We start from the raw sequence: 15,873 nt of genomic DNA on the forward strand, positions 1-15,873 counted from the left end.
GAAGAGCCAGCCCTCTGTTAGGTCGCCAGCACTGTTAAATTGCTATCGGTGAAGCTCATCATTTGTGACTGTTTCATTTCACTGCAGAAAACAACACTTGGGGCGTCTGTATATTTCGAGTAGCTTATTTCTATTGTATCTTTTGTTGTAGTTGTACTCCTAAAATAAATTTGAAGTGAAAGAGAAAACCTACGGAAGCATCATGATTTTAATCCTATTGTAAATAACTTCTTGGAGATCCACAAGGTAAAGTTGGCCCTTTTTAGAAGCTCTGAGTGTTTCTGCGTGTGTGTGTGTGTGTGTGTGTGTGTGTGTGTGTCTGTAGCCACAGTGTTAGGGGTGGGAGGAAAGCAAGGGTGTTTAGTAAGCCTGGATCTTGAAGAAAAAATAACTTATGCTTTTGGTGTCATTATTTTTGTTAAAATAAACAAAATGTTTTCAACTTCAGTGCTCAAGACACAACTCTGCCTTAAACGGATAGACATAAGTTAAAAGTATAAAAGATAAAATAAAACATCTAAGACAGAATCTCACAGATTGTTGTTTTTTTTAAGATTTTATTTATTCATTTATTTGAAAGAGAGAGAGTGAATGAGAGAGACCATGGGCGAGGGGAGGAGCAGAGGGAGAGTGAGAAGGAGACTCCCTGATGAACAGGGAACCCGATGCAGGGCTTGATCCCTGTAGACTCCTACACCATGACCTGAGCTGAAGGCAGATCCTTAACTGACTAAGCCCCCCCCCCCGACGCCCTTTGTTTCTTCTTTATATGACCGTCTTCAGCTCCGTCAAGCTAGGGGGGAGTGTCGGACACCCTAAAATGGTAGCTTCCCCTCACCAAGCCCCAGCTTCCTTTAGTCTGTGCTCCTCGGTGGTTCCAGGGGCACTGAGGTGATGGGTCTGTTTACATGCACCAATGGGGTCTTTTCCTTTGCACATCCCCAAGTCCATGAATGTTTCATCAGAGTTTCAAAAGCACAAACTGAAGTTCATTTGAATTGTTCCACATGGAGGGTATTTTTTCTAGACTAATGAAACAGATGAGAATCTCAAAACCCCTCCTTAGTTTTGGAGAAGAGGGGTAGGGAAGGCACTCAGGGAATTTGCTCTACCACCAAGGCACCATCAGACGTTTTCTTCCAATCCCAGACTTGGGTTTTATTCAAGTCACCCTTTTGCTTCACTCTTGATATAAGCTCCCTGAGGGCAAGAACTTCGGTCTTTCTTGTTCACTACTATAACCTCACTGTCCAGTTGGGTATTTATATATTTACTTGTTAAGTGTGTTGAGTATGTGTGAATGGGTATGTGGCTTCTCTGCGTGTGTGTGTGTGTGTGTGTCCGGTGTCTGCAAGAGCATGCATGACTAGGAGTAGTGCTGGAGTATGTCTGTGAGTATGTATGCGTGGGTATGTGATGATGCATGATGGTGTGCTCTATGTGAGTGTGTAAGTATATGTAGCGTGAGTGTGTGTGTGCTGTGTGAGCACGTGTGTGTCTGTGCATGGATGAATGGGTATGCCGAGTGTGCATGTGTGCTGTGTGAGCACGTGTGTGTCTGTGCATGGATGAATGGATATGCCGAGTGTGTGTGCGTGCTGTGTGAGCACGTGTGTGTCTGTGCATGGATGAATGGGTATGCCGAGTGTGCGTGTGTGCTGTGTGAGCACGTGTGTGTCTGTGCATGGATGAATGGGTACGCTGAGTGTGCGTGTGTGCTGTGTGAGCACGTGTGTGTCTGTGCATGGATGAATGGGTATGCCGAGTGTGCGTGTGTGCTGTGTGAGCACGTGTGTGTCTGTGCATGGATGAATGGGTATGCCGAGTGTGCGTGTGTGCTGTGTGAGCACGTGTGTGTCTGTGCATGGATGAATGGGTATGCCGAGTGTGCGTGTGTGCTGTGTGAGCACGTGTGTGTCTGTGCATGGATGAATGGGTATGCCGAGTGTGCGTGTGTGCTGTGTGAGCACGTGTGTGTCTGTGCATGGATGAATGGGTACGCCGAGTGTGCGTGTGTGCTGTGTGAGCACGTGTGTGTCTGTGCATGGATGAATGGGTACGCTGAGTGTGCGTGTGTGCTGTGTGAGCACGTGTGTGTCTGTGCATGGATGAATGGGTATGCCGAGTGTGCGTGTGTGCTGTGTGAGCACGTGTGTGTCTGTGCATGGATGAATGGATATGCCGAGTGTGCGTGTGTGCTGTGTGAGCACGTGTGTGTCTGTGCATGGATGAATGGGTACGCTGAGTGTGCGTGTGTGCTGTGTGAGCACGTGTGTGTCTGTGCATGGATGAATGGATATGCCGAGTGTGCGTGTGTGCTGTGTGAGCACGTGTGTGTCTGTGCATGAATGAATGGGTACGCTGAGTGTGTGTGCGTGCTGTGTGAGCATGTGTGTGTCTGTGCATGGATGAATGGGTATGCCGAGTGTGCGTGTGTGCTGTGTGAGCACGTGTGTGTCTGTGCATGGATGAATGGATATGCCGAGTGTGCGTGTGTGCTGTGTGAGCACGTGTGTGTCTGTGCATGGATGAATGGGTACGCTGAGTGTGCGTGTGTGCTGTGTGAGCACGTGTGTGTCTGTGCATGGATGAATGGGTACGCCGAGTGTGTGTGTGTGCTGTGTGAGCACGTGTGTGTCTGTGCATGGATGAATGGGTACACTGAGTGTGTGTGTGTGCGTGTGCGTGCGCACTTACACATGCATAGTTTGGAGCCTGGGGTTTAGATACTGTGAAAGAGGAAGAATGTCATGTGAATATGACAAAATCAGAGGATAAAAAAATAATGAGAAAACTAGGTTCTAGATACATCATATGATAAAAATCAGCGCCCATCCTAAAATGCAGTTGGAGACTGAGTTCCCTTGATCAGTGCCTCTGCCCCAAGATTTCACTGCAGCTGCGTGAACGGAGTCCGAAAGTGCTACAAGGCCATGGCTACGAATGCAACGTAGATACCTCCAGGGAAGTATGATAGGGCCAATTTAGGACTACTATTTAGATTTTACATTTTTGATGCCTTTTAAATTGCCTTTTTCAAGTTACTTCTTTTATGTTGTACACTCTGTTAGAAGATGAACAGTACAGAAACTCTATTGAAAGTTTGAAGTAAAAGATTAAAATCCATGCTTAAATTGAGTTTGGAGATTTATGCTAGATTTCAATTATCTGGGGGGAACTCATTTCCTGTTTGGATAGATATTTCTCAGATACACAGTGTCACCTGCTTGGTGTTTCCAAGGAACATTATATATTATAATCTACTGGCAAGATTAGGGATTTTTTTTCCCTCCAATTAAAACAGTTTTCTATCTTTCAGCCATTATTTTACAATACATATTTATACAAAAATATTATTCCTCTTTCTCATTATCCTGTGCAGTCTCCTATTGGTTCCTTGCTTTTAAAAAAAATAATAGTTGCTCTAAATACCCTATGGCTGATGGAGAGTAGAGCAGCATGACTCAAATGTAAACCTCTTTTGCAGCTATCCCTCGTGCCCCACTAAGATCACTGCTCTGTGATCAGGTGAAGACCGAGCTGGTTTAAGAGATTTTTTTTTCCTTAATGGTAAGTTTCTGGTATCTGGACTCAGGTTTCCAGCAATAATGATCACATAGCTACTTGATTCATGATGTCATACAGTAAAGAGAGAGCCCCAAATACATAATACATATGCAACATATGAGATTGGAAATTCATTCAGGTTGGGCTTATAAAAACCGATCATGTGTATAACCATGTGTATAATGGCTAGGAGTGATTCTTGACGACCTCTGGTAATGAAATGATGTTGGTTTTTAAAATAAGACAACTGAGTCTGTATCACCCTCATGTAACCATGCGATAAATCTAAAACATTATTTTACAAATTGAATTAGTTCACACTTGCACAGAATACACAAGGTACAAGAAAAGGCATATATATGAATGCCAATGACATGCAATTGATCTCAGTTATACTGTGTTGTGCTACTGGAGAATTTGGCTGAAAAGGCAGAAGCCCTCCTTAAAGTTTCAACTTTAAGAATTGTGGCCCTTGGGGCACCTGGGTGGCTCAGTTGGTTAAGCGGCTCCCTTTGGCTCAGGTCATGGTCCCAAGGTCCTGGGATCAAGCCCCACATCGGGTTCCTTCCTCAGCAGAGAGCCTGCTTCTCCCCTGCCTTCTGCTCCCCCTGCTTGTGCTTGCTCTGTCCCTCTTTGTCTCTGTGTCAAATAAATAGATAAAATCTTAAAAAAAAAAAAATTGTGGCCCTTCCACTCATGTTTTATTTCTTGAATGTGTCTCCACTGAAGCAAAGATAAATTGATCAAATAAGAAGGGAAGTATGCAGTCATATTTGTTAAGGGTATTAATATGGTTACAAAGAACTTCTTTTCTGAGAATTAGATGCTTTCAGACCACTACAAATTGCCTTGGCCACAGCAGACTTCCTGTTCTCCTTTACAAACCTTCTGGTCGACAATTAGTAGAGCTCAGTTGCATGAAACAGATCCGAGACAGCACTGGAACTCAGCCGAGCTCCTCTTTTGGTGGTAGAATTTTATAAGGGGGCTACTGTCCAGAGATTAGGCACTTGGAAATAAAAACTGTCATTTTATTTATGAAATGAGGCATGCAGGCCTGTGTTTGCAATTTCAGGTCCATGACACTCAGACATCTTCAACTACTGCCCTGTCACTTTCTGGTTCCTTCCACCCTTTAGTGGGTAGTCTTTGTGGGTTTGACACAGCCACCATTCTGTTGGCTGAAGTGACCACAGAAGACTTCATTCCAGGCACATCATGGCCATTTCTCAATTGGCCAAAGGCCACTGGTCAAAGTTGGAAAAAAAAACCGACAAAAAGGCTGCTTTTCCTATCCTGGAGCAAAAGCCCCCTCTGACAGTATTGCAGATCCCAGCTGCTTTAACAGAAGAACAAAAATGATGGTGTTTATAGTCATCAATCAGCCTGAAGCTGGAGAATTCAACAAGCCTATAGTTAAGACTATTAACAAACATTTCACGATCAATTCCAACCTAAGCATGTGTTTAAAAGTGATCAATTTTTCAGATTAAGACAATGATATGGCCTTATATTCTAGCAGAGTAGACACTTAATACTGCATCAGTTGCTTGAAAAACACTTTTTACCCCATTCAGAAGAGTATTGTGATTTTGTTTTATTTTTTTAAGTACATGAGAATATCACATTAATACTTTTGTTGTGCTCACACTGTCAGTAATTTCCTCTTTATTCACTCATTCATTCTTTCTTTTAAATTTGAGTTTAGTTGATGCATAACGTGACATTAGTTTCAGGCGTACAACATAGTGATTTGACAACTGTGTACGCTATGCTATGCTCACCTCGGCTACCATTTGTCACCATATCACACAATTACGATACCACTGATTATATTCCCTATGCTGTACGTTTTATCCCAGTTGACTTATTCATTGTGCTTTAAGGGGAAGGTCCTTCTCGTTTTGCTGAAGTTAAAGTGTATGGGAAATGCACAAAAAGTGAGCGGTTGCCCATAATTGGACAGTTGTCATCATCCAGCCAAGTCAAGCACTGGGACTTACCTATCATGGTATTTAAGAAGATAAGTGGGGGGGATCACCTGGGTGACACAGTTGGTCAATTGTCCGACTCTCAGTTTTGGCTCAGGTTGTGATCCCAGGGTCGTGAGATCAGCCCTGTGTGGAGCCCTGCGTTGGGCTCTATATTCAGTGTGAAGTCTGCTTAAGATTCTCTTTCCTTCTGCCCATCCACCCTGCTCTCTCTCTTTCTCTCTCAAGTAAATGACTAAAATAAATAAATAAAATAAGATTATAGGTAGGGAAGTTTGGGGACCTGGTTCAAGGTTTTTTACTCCTAGATTGGTAAACCATTGAACAAGTTATTTCTTTTTTTTTTTTCCTTTTTTTTTTTAATTTTATTTTTTATTTTCATTTTTTTAAGATTTTATTTATTTATTTGACAGAGAGAGAGACAGCCAGAGAGAGAGGTAACACAAGCAGGGGGAGTGGGAGGGGAAGAAGCAGGCTCACAGTGGAGGAGCCCGATGCGGGGCTTGATCCCATAACGCTGGGATCACGCCCTGAGCCAAAGGCAGACGCTTAACCGCTGTGCCACCCAGGCGCCCCCCCCTTTTTTTAAAAGATTTTATTTATTTATTCAACAGAGATAGAGACAGCCAGTGAGAGAGGGAACACAAGCAGGGAGAGTGGGAGGGGAAGAAGCAGGCTCACAGTGGAGGAGCCCGATGCGGGGCTTGATCCCATAACACTGGGATCACGCCCTGAGCCGAAGGCAGACGCTTAACGACTGAGCCACCCAGGCACCCCTCTTTTTTTTTTTTTTATGATTCATTTTCCAGGCTCCAAAATGTGTCTTGCTTCCTCTAAAGAGGTATAGATGACACATTTTACATATGGGAAAATGTGAACATTCATAGAGTGCAGTACTCCAACAATACACTTACTGCTCTGGGACCTTCCCTTGGCAAGTACTCAGAGGCTGTGGTCTGAGTTCACTTTCCAGGGAGGCACAGAGAAGAAGCCTGCTCGGTGTGAGGCCTGCGGACATGGCCCCATGGCGAGCAATGAATGGCCTAAGACACCAGCCAACCCACTTAAGCCAACCCACCACGCATCTTTCCACATGGCTTCTCACATTCCTTCTTCCACGCTGGACTCATTCCTGCACAAGCCCTGTCCATGCTCTCCTCCTCTCAGAAATTCCTTGCCTTTCCTTGTTCTTTCCTAACCTCAGGCTTAGTATGGGTGCCAGCTCCTTCTGAAAATCTTCTCTAATTCATCCAACATACATTTTCTCTTCTCTGAACTATAAAATTTACTGTCTGTATCATACGTGAAGTCTGCAGCTTCACTCTGGAATGTTTTAGATCCAAAAGCTCTGCCAGTGATTAATTCAGCATATATATATATATGTATATATATATATATATATATGTATATATATATATATATGTATATATATATATAATTATATCTATATATTTATATATATAATTATATATATCTATATATATTTATATATATAATTATATATATAATTATATATATATCTATATATATTTATATATATAATTATATATAATTACATATATAATTATATATATATCTATATATATTTATATATATAATTATATATAATTACATATATTTATATATATAAAATATAAATATAATATTTATATATAAAATATAAATATAATATTTATATATATAAAATATACATACATATTGCTAGTATATAAGCAAGCCACATTAAATCTGTGTTGAGAGTAAAAGATAAAAATAGATGAAATTTTTCCCCAGATTCTTTATTGTTTCTTTGGTATACTTGTTTATTCCTTTTAAAGAATGAAGTACTTGAATACAGACACGTATTATGAATTTTTTGCACCCTATCTCTGACCACCTAAATTACCCTTATCTTAATGCCTAGAAAAATCCCTTGTTAAAAAATAACAGTGCTATTAGGACATAATTGACACGCCATAAAGTTCATCCTTTTAGAGTGTAAATTTCAGTGGTTTTATATATATTCACAGGGTAGTGCAGCCATCATCATTTTTTTTACTTTAGAATATTTTCATCATGCCCCCAAAAAACTCCATAGTTATTAGCAGTTACTTCCCGTTCTTCTTTCTTCTGAGGCCTTGGCGACTGCTAACTTCCTGTGTCTACGGATTTGCCTATTCCAGACATTTCAGTTGGAATCATACCATACGTCTGTGACTGGCTTCTGGCGCTTAGCATAGTGGTTTCCAGTGTCATCCATGTTGTAGTATGAATCAGTATTTCGTTCTTTTTTTATGACTGAGTACTATTCCATCGTGTGGAGAGACCACACTATATTTATTCATTCATCAGTTGACAGACATTCGCGCTGTTTCCACTTTTGAATATGAATAATGCTGCCATGAATACTAGCCTTTATGTGCACTTTTGTGTATATGCTCCTAGTTCTGTCAAGCCCGGAGAAGTCCCCACATATTCTTACTCAACTGAAATAGGCACTCTAGAATTCTTCACTACCATACCAATTTTCTGATGGTACCCATTGTGGGACTCAGGGAGTTAATATTTCTCCTAAGTGTGCACTTTATTTTTCTAAGAAGCAGCTGCCCATAAGCATGCTGTGTAGACAGAAATGCAAATAGCAAGTCAAAGTGCTCGTGTTTGATTTCTGTCCTCACAGATACTCTACATCCTTGAACACGAGCTTTTGCAAATCTCAGCCTCATTAGCTTATAAACGAGAGGAATCTTAGAACTCAGAAATAACCTAGTTTGACAAAGACTATCACTTAGCTTTTAAATTGCGATTACAATGTTCTTGCATGAACACTGTGAGCCGTTTAGAGCTTGCTTTTCGGGCTCAGAAGCCAAGGACTAAAAAGAGGTTGAGAGTTCTATAAAATGTTAAGCTGTGCCTCAGGAAAGCGAGAAGAAAACAAAACAAAACAAAACAAAAACAACGCAAATGACTCAGGACCTTTCTGCTTTTCAATTAAAAAGATATCGAGGTCTTTCTTCTTCCTCTTATCAAAATGACCCATGCGGTTGAGTCTGGAAGTCCCCATATACCAGTTGCTTTTTATAGCTAAAAGCATACTGTGGAAAGAACAAGCCATTGGTATGTAAAGAATTCACGATTTACTCAGTAATAATAATAAGCCAATGAAAACTGCAGGGTACCCTGGGGAACCCGGAGACACTAATTCTGAACTACTGAGATGAAGAGGGGATTTGAGAAGATCGTGGCAGGCCATTTCCCATGTGCAACATAGACTTCTGACTTTGAAAATGGCACCGCCCTCTGTCAAAAGCATAACCTTTCAAGTGTTGGCACTCCTGCTTGTTCGTATTGGTGCCCTTGATATATGCAGCCTAACTCACAGAAGGTAAGCCATGGAGCTGAGTTGAAATAGAGCAGTGCTACCGGCGTGGGCAGTCTTGAAATGCAGGGGACAGGATGGCTTTCCACAGCGTGCTAGCTTGCAGACCCCTGAACTTTCTTATCTAAGGTTTTATAAGTTCAGAGGTGATTCCACCTCAGCTTTCTGTATCTGTTCTTCAGCAAGAAACTCATTTCTGGCTTTCTCATTTTTTGTTCTGCTATATATTTTTTTTATCAGTCTCTCCTCAAACTGAATCACTCAACACTATGATTCAGCGTGTCCCTGAGACTGTTCTTTAGTTCTTGTTTTTCCCTTCCTTACTCTCCTTGCCTATTTTACGAAGCCACAATTTGGTGACTAAGTTCCTTACTTTTGGTCCTAAGTTTCTATTACTAACTGCTTCAAAAAGAAAGATGAGAAAAGCAAGAGTCGCAAATACAATGAGTGAAGTAACGCATGTTTTTGAAATGAATGAGTTAAGAAATGCATCTAGACTGCTTATTCTTAGTGATTCATTATGATGCAAGTAGTCCCGAAGATCACACTGCCTGCTCCCAGGACCCATGTACTGGCTGTGCCAAGACAAAGGAAAATGCTTCTATCTCAGCTCCTTAACCAGGAAGAAGACAATTTTAACTCAATGTTCCATAATCTTCACTGAAAGCCCACGATCCTGACATTGCACTGGGTACTTGAAATACAAACTGATTTCTCCCACTCCTAGTAACAGAAAACAGGTTCATTAAGGATTAGAGAGAGGAAATCAGCCTTTGTTGATAGCGGCTATGTGGCAGGCACTGTACCAGCCAAATGAGCTTCTGGAGAAGGGGCTCATGACCTTAGTGCTGTTTTCTTAAGGTGATATGTTGGGTTGTGTAGAAGAAGAAAGCATCGCATTAATGACCACTTTCCTCCATCAAGCAAGACCAATTACTTCATTCTCTTTATACTCAAATTTCACTTCGGAATGGACTTTTGGTTCCTAAAGGTACTCAAAGGATTAGAGTTATGTTCCCAAACCTACATGTTTCTAAAAGATAATTCATGAAATATATGTTCATTTTCTACCTGCTTTGTGCCAAGAGCCATTTTGTTGGGGGGGACGGTCTTCCAATGATCAAAACAGAACATATTCCCTTTCTGCTCAGAGTACACCCTCATGGTGACGAATGAGTGACAGAGGAGAGAAAAAGCAAACTGAGGTCTTTCTAGGTACTGACAGGGCTAGAAAGAGAAGAAAACAGGGTGGGGTCATAGAGGGACACAGCATGGTTGGAATCAAGGATGCTTCTTTAGAGACATAGCAACTGAACTGAATGATGAATGAAAAATAGGGACCAGTTGTGCAAGAGAGCAGACTGGCCCTGACAGAAGGGACAAGATTGGCAAGTTCAGGGAACAGAGAAAATGCTAGGTATGCATGCAGTGACCAAGGGAAATAGGTCGAGGAGATAAAGGCTCCGAGGTCATGCAGGACCAGGTGATGGAGCAATGGTGAGAAGCTGGTTTTGACACTGAAGGCAATGGGAAACCACTGGAAACTTTTAACTGGAGCTGTGGCATATATTGTCTGATTTTTATTTCTAAAGTTTCCTTTAAATGAGGGCAAATGAGGAAGCAGGAGGACTGGGTCAAGGCTACTTTTGGGGCTCTAAGCAAAAAAGGATGTGGCGCTTTGGGTCAGCAGGGTGAATAAGGAGAAACACTGCAGGAATCCTGTCTTGGTAAAAAAATAATCTCCTGCAAGGTGCATCAAATAGCAGTGGAAGCCCTTGTTTCCTGATGATGTTTTAACCATGAGAAGCCAGGATTCTTAACCAACTTTATTTTTCATCCCTAGTAGGGTACACACTCCTTAGATACAGGGCTTTTGCTTTTCTTGTTGGCCTCACTTGTCTGGGAAGTGCTGTTCTATATTCAGCACCTTGTGGGTGGTGAATAAATATTGATTAAACAAACCCAGTAATGAATCATGTCTGCCTCAAGTTGGGGTGCTTGGTAACAGGGAAAGACAGAAATGAGCTGGGTTCTCTCATCCATAGGGCACAACCAGGCTCGGGGCATTTGGAGGAAGGGGGGGAAGTTTGGAGCTGCCCCCCTCCTTCCATTCTGTGATGTCCCAGGGATGGGGGTGGTCACTCTATTACCACTTCCCACTGGGTGAGCAGACACTGTCCACACACATCCCAGAGAATCCTTACCCATTGCTCAAAGACAAGCCTGGGAAATGATACTCTAGCCAGGGGAACATCCCTGACAGGGGACATGGGCTGTGGATGTAGCAGACGGTGACACACAGTGTTTAAGGAAGGGTCTTTACTGATGGCTGAGTAATATTCCATTGTATCTATGGACCACATCTTCTTAATCCAGTCATCTGTTGAAGGGCATCTCAGCTCCTTCCACAGTTTGGCTATTGTGGACAATGCTGCTATGAACATTGGGATGCATATGGCCCTTCTCTTCACTACATCTGTATCTTTGGGGTAAATATCCACTAGTACAATTTCTGGGTCATAGGGTAGCTCTATTTTTAACTTTTTGAGGGTCCTCCACACTGTTTTCCAAAGTGGCTGTACCAACTTGCATTCCCACCAACAGTGTAAGAGGGATCCCCTTTCCCCACATCCTCTCCAACATTTGTTGTTTCTCAGCCATCAGAAAGAATGATCACCCAACATTTGCATCAACATGGATGGGACTGGAGGAGATTATGCTAAGTGAAATAAGTCAAGCAGAGAAAGACAATTATCATATGGTTTCACTTATTTGTGGAACATAAGGAATAGCAGGGAGATCACTAGGAGAAGGAAGGGAAAAATGAAGGGGAGGAAAACAGAGGGGAAGATGAACCATGAGAGACTATGGACTCCGGGAAACAAACTGAGGTTTCAGAGGGTAGGGGGTAGGGGATTGGAATAGGCCAGTGATGGGTATTAAGGAGGGCATGTATTACAAGGAGCACTGGGTGTTATACGCAAACAATGAATCATGGAACACTACATCAAACACTAATGATGTACTGTATGGTGACTGACATATCATAATAAAAAAAAAAAGAAAAAAAAAAGGAAGGGTCTTTATTTCACACAGAGGGAGACAAAAAAAGACCCCAAATGAACCCAGTTTTGTTCGTGATGGCAGGGCTGCCCCAACTTTTCCTGTGAAGGGTCAAATCGGAAGTCTTTTAGGGCCTTCTATCTGCTACAGTCCTGCGATGTGTCATGAAAGCAGCCACTGATAAGAGGTAAAAGAATGGGCATCAGTGTGTTCAAATAAAACTTTATTTATAGATGCCAAAACTTGATTTCATATAATTTTCATGGGTTACAAAATATTCGTTTCTTTCCTTCAATGATTTACCCAGTTCTGTGTAGTAAATAAAACAAGGTAATGTAAAAAAACCAACCAAACAAACCATAAAAACCATTCTTGATTCATGGGACAGACAAAAATAGGCAGCAGGCCACCCATGGGCCATGGCTTATCAACCTTTACTCTGTAGAGGAGGAAAGAAGGAAGATAATCTACCCGAACTTTGTTCAAAACCTGACAACTTCACGTGGTAATCATATTGAAAACTCCTTCTGTTTGTCAGATGCTCGATACACATGACCAGTTAGCTGTCTGTATGACATGACATGTTCTGATAACTAGGACTCGGTGGTATCCAATATCTCTTGAGCACCTGCTAATTGGGAGCTACTCTCCCAGCTGGTCTCCTCGCTTCCTCCACACCCTGTTTTATGTTCTCCATGCAGAGGCCAGATGAGTTTTCAGTAACATACTCCAAGTCTGTTTTTCTCCTTCTTGAAACAGTCTGGTGACTTGCCACTTGCCGCTTGCATTTGGAATAAGATGCAAGTGCCTCATCTTGCCCTTGCCACACCTCGTCTCTGCTCTCTCTGCCCAGAGCTGTCCGGGGCCTTTGTGGCAGCTTCCTTCAGCCTAGACACTCCATCCTTCCTCAGGTTTTAGCATGGTTGGTCTTCCTTGGGAATTCCAAACCTAGTTCAAATGTCACCTCTTTTCTAGGACCTGGCCCTGTTTCATTTTCTTCCTAGAACTGGTCTTTATCCCAATTATCTGGTTAATTAACTTGTTTACTTATTTTTGCTTGATTCATCTGACTGAAAGGTAGGATCCATTAAAACCAGGCAATTTCTGTCTAGTCACTGCTGCTTCCTTCCCCAGTGTGAGACTAACGCCTAACATTCAGTAGTATATGTTACATATTTGGTGAATGAATAAAGGAAGGAAATGGTCTGAGGGGTGAGATAATGTTATATTGAGGATTGTGCTAGTATTTTACCCATTGGGAATGAAAGTGCCTGTGATGACAGCATAGGAGTTGAGTGGGGGAGGAAGACAAAGACCTTGAATGGACAAGGAGTAGATTTTGGAAGACCCTTGAGCAATGCTAAAGTGTTTGCCCTTCATTTTGAAGGCAATGGGGGTGGCCACAGAGGGTTTTAAGCAAGGCACAGGAGGAGGAAAGAATTCAGTGTATTTACTGGAATGTCCACTTCTGGAAAATAAGCAAGTATGCACACTGTTATATGCTCTGTTCACGCCATTAAGGATGGCAAAGGTCCTGGGGTAATAAGACGATCTTTAACTTAAATGATTGTGGAAAGATGTCAAAAAATGAATTCAAATTCAGTGCAATGGTCACATCCCATCGCATGCTTCCTCTACTTTCTTCTTGAGCTGGGGGAATTTCGAGTAGCTTTTGTTGTATTTCCGGACAACAGTGCTAGAAAAAAAGGTCTCCAGTTTCAAGCAATTTTGCATTGTTTGACAGAAAGAGTCTGCTCATAAAGGTTTACCTTCAGTCTGAAAGAAAGGGAGGGGGTGGAAATAAAAAAAAAATAAATAAAATGTGGCTCAAGTTTGTGCTTGCAGTTCAAGCTCCGGTGGTCCAACCACGGAAATGACATTTCTGCATGAGGTAAGCCTCTTTTAAAGTGTGTCAACCAGTAAAGTAGGAGCCATTTAAAAATCTGAAGAACAGATTGGAAGAGTTTCTTTTTTTCCTTCCTATGAATCTATCTCCTTTCTTCCATCATTCTCTGTACCTGGAACAGGAAATGGTGAACTTCCATATACCTTCTTTCTTAATGTTCTATGGAAGAAGGTGACAATAATTCACCTGTAGAAACCAGAAGCCAGATCTGCCCCCCAAAGGTAAGAGGAAGGGAACGGGAATGTGAGGCTGTTTGAGGAAGCGTGAGCACAAGGCCCCATCAACTCAGCAGAGGTTTCCACGGACCGTGGCTACGTCCCAGGGCTACCCTGGAGCTCGCTTTTCATCGGCTTTAAGACGTTCATTTGTGATGTCTGAGACTACCTTACTTTCAGGAAAAAATAGGAAAGGTCGCCATCTGCCCATTGAGCTCTCTGTTTACACAGATACTCCTTAACAGTGTAAAACTGTTTGAGATGACCACAAAGGGAACGCTGGAGATGCGCAGTGCCCATCAACCATAATTTTACTGTGTTTGTTTCCAATTCCACAATGAATTGCTTTTTTATCCATTCTCTCTATGACCTTCAGGAGCATTCCATGTGCCAGGGGCCACTGTCCTCAGATCGAAGGACACTGAAGGATTTATTCTGTGGAGATGTGCTTGCCTACCGTTTCTTTGCCCACAAGCCTCAAGGGTTCCTTACAAAAGGACAGCCAAGATTAAGGGTGATTTTTAAGAATCACATATTCTGTGCCAAGAGATTCCTGCCTCTGCCTTTGGCTGCTTGCAGTTGCTCAGAAGCTTTCGGTTAGAAATGGGCAAGGGAAGAAATGCTCTGTGAGGCTAGGTAAGGCCGCAGTGAGAAACCTAGACATTGATGGGGTCACTGGTACCACCTGCAACCAGGCAGCCCCCTGTGCATCTCCTGTCGCAAAAGGCCACTGTGGTACTTTCAGCTGTTAGAGGACCTTGGGCGGTCTCTTTGGGCGGATGTGGCTTCCCACTGCAGTGACCGTGATGTAGGGTGGCCACAGGAAAGACTGCTGCACAACTTGAATCTGTAAGGTAAGACAGCGACCCAATTTGGGAGGATCTTCTATTACCTGTGGGGCCTTCCCGAACTTAGATGGCTTGGAAAGATAACACTTACTGAAAAGTCGTCACTGGGGAAGAACAGAAGATCTCGAAGGGGATCATTCCAATGGGTCTTTTCAAGTTCTTCAATGACAGTTTCATAATCCAAAGGCTCGAGGAGCCTGGGCTTTTCCTGCTGTGGAAAAAGAAAATATGATATTAACCACCGACACACATAATTTTGCTTCTTCTCAATGCCTGGTTGGATTTCACTTCTTAGTATTACCAAGGCTTTGACATGATGCAGTCCTTCCAATGGAGTCACAGAGACTCCAGGCATTTAGGGCAAAGCCGCATAACTATTATTTCCAGATCTGAAATAATATGAGAAGATCCTGAAATACTTGACATCTTGCTCAGTAATTCAAGCTGTTCTCACTGAGCTCCCAAAGCTCACACTATTCAGCCAAACACATCCACTGAATTATGTAAACTTTATCTTTGTCAATTTGAAGAAAGGTCCTCTGCTCGCTCGCTATAGTATTAGGACTGTCATCAGTTTTGTTGAATTAGATCCTTCCTTGTTAGGTTTACTTGGATCTATTTTAAAATGTTGGCTCCCTATTAGCAAGCAAAGTATCACGGGCTGTCTTCGTTGTCACTGAAGCATGGATCCTGTGTCAGGATTAATTGCTTGGCTCTCAGCCTCTTTGCCACCACAGAGAAGCTGGGTAATTCTCTAACAGACCTGAACAATGCAACTGTTACGGACGCAGTGTGGTGAAAATGGAGAAGAGTCTGAAAAATTAGCCAGATAATCACACGGCTTTAAAAGCCTGAAGCCAAGAGGAGAGGCACTTCCCTCAAAGAAACGGCCTATAGCACCAAATGATGAATGCCAGCGGGGAAA

At 42.3% G+C, this 15,873-nt stretch overlaps 1 protein-coding gene across 7 annotated transcripts in view; it reads right to left on the bottom strand.

The window, feature by feature from the left end:
- Positions 1–15,873, bottom strand: part of DOCK10 (dedicator of cytokinesis 10) — a 261,368-nt gene that overhangs the window by 134,423 nt on the left and 111,072 nt on the right. For 4 of the 7 annotated variants that reach the window (XM_044381059.3, XM_044381058.2, XM_026491818.4 and 1 more), the window contains exon 2: positions 15,040–15,159. In XM_044381059.3, the coding sequence (XP_044236994.2) occupies positions 15,040–15,159 (120 nt within the window). The remainder of the gene's footprint in view (positions 1–15,039; positions 15,160–15,873) is intronic. The other 3 variants (XM_057305125.1, XM_057305116.1, XM_057305129.1) reach the window with 1 other exon arrangement.

This window comes from Ursus arctos, unplaced genomic scaffold, assembly GCF_023065955.2.
Source record: "Ursus arctos isolate Adak ecotype North America unplaced genomic scaffold, UrsArc2.0 scaffold_1, whole genome shotgun sequence".
Classification (NCBI taxonomy): Eukaryota; Metazoa; Chordata; class Mammalia; order Carnivora; family Ursidae; genus Ursus; species Ursus arctos.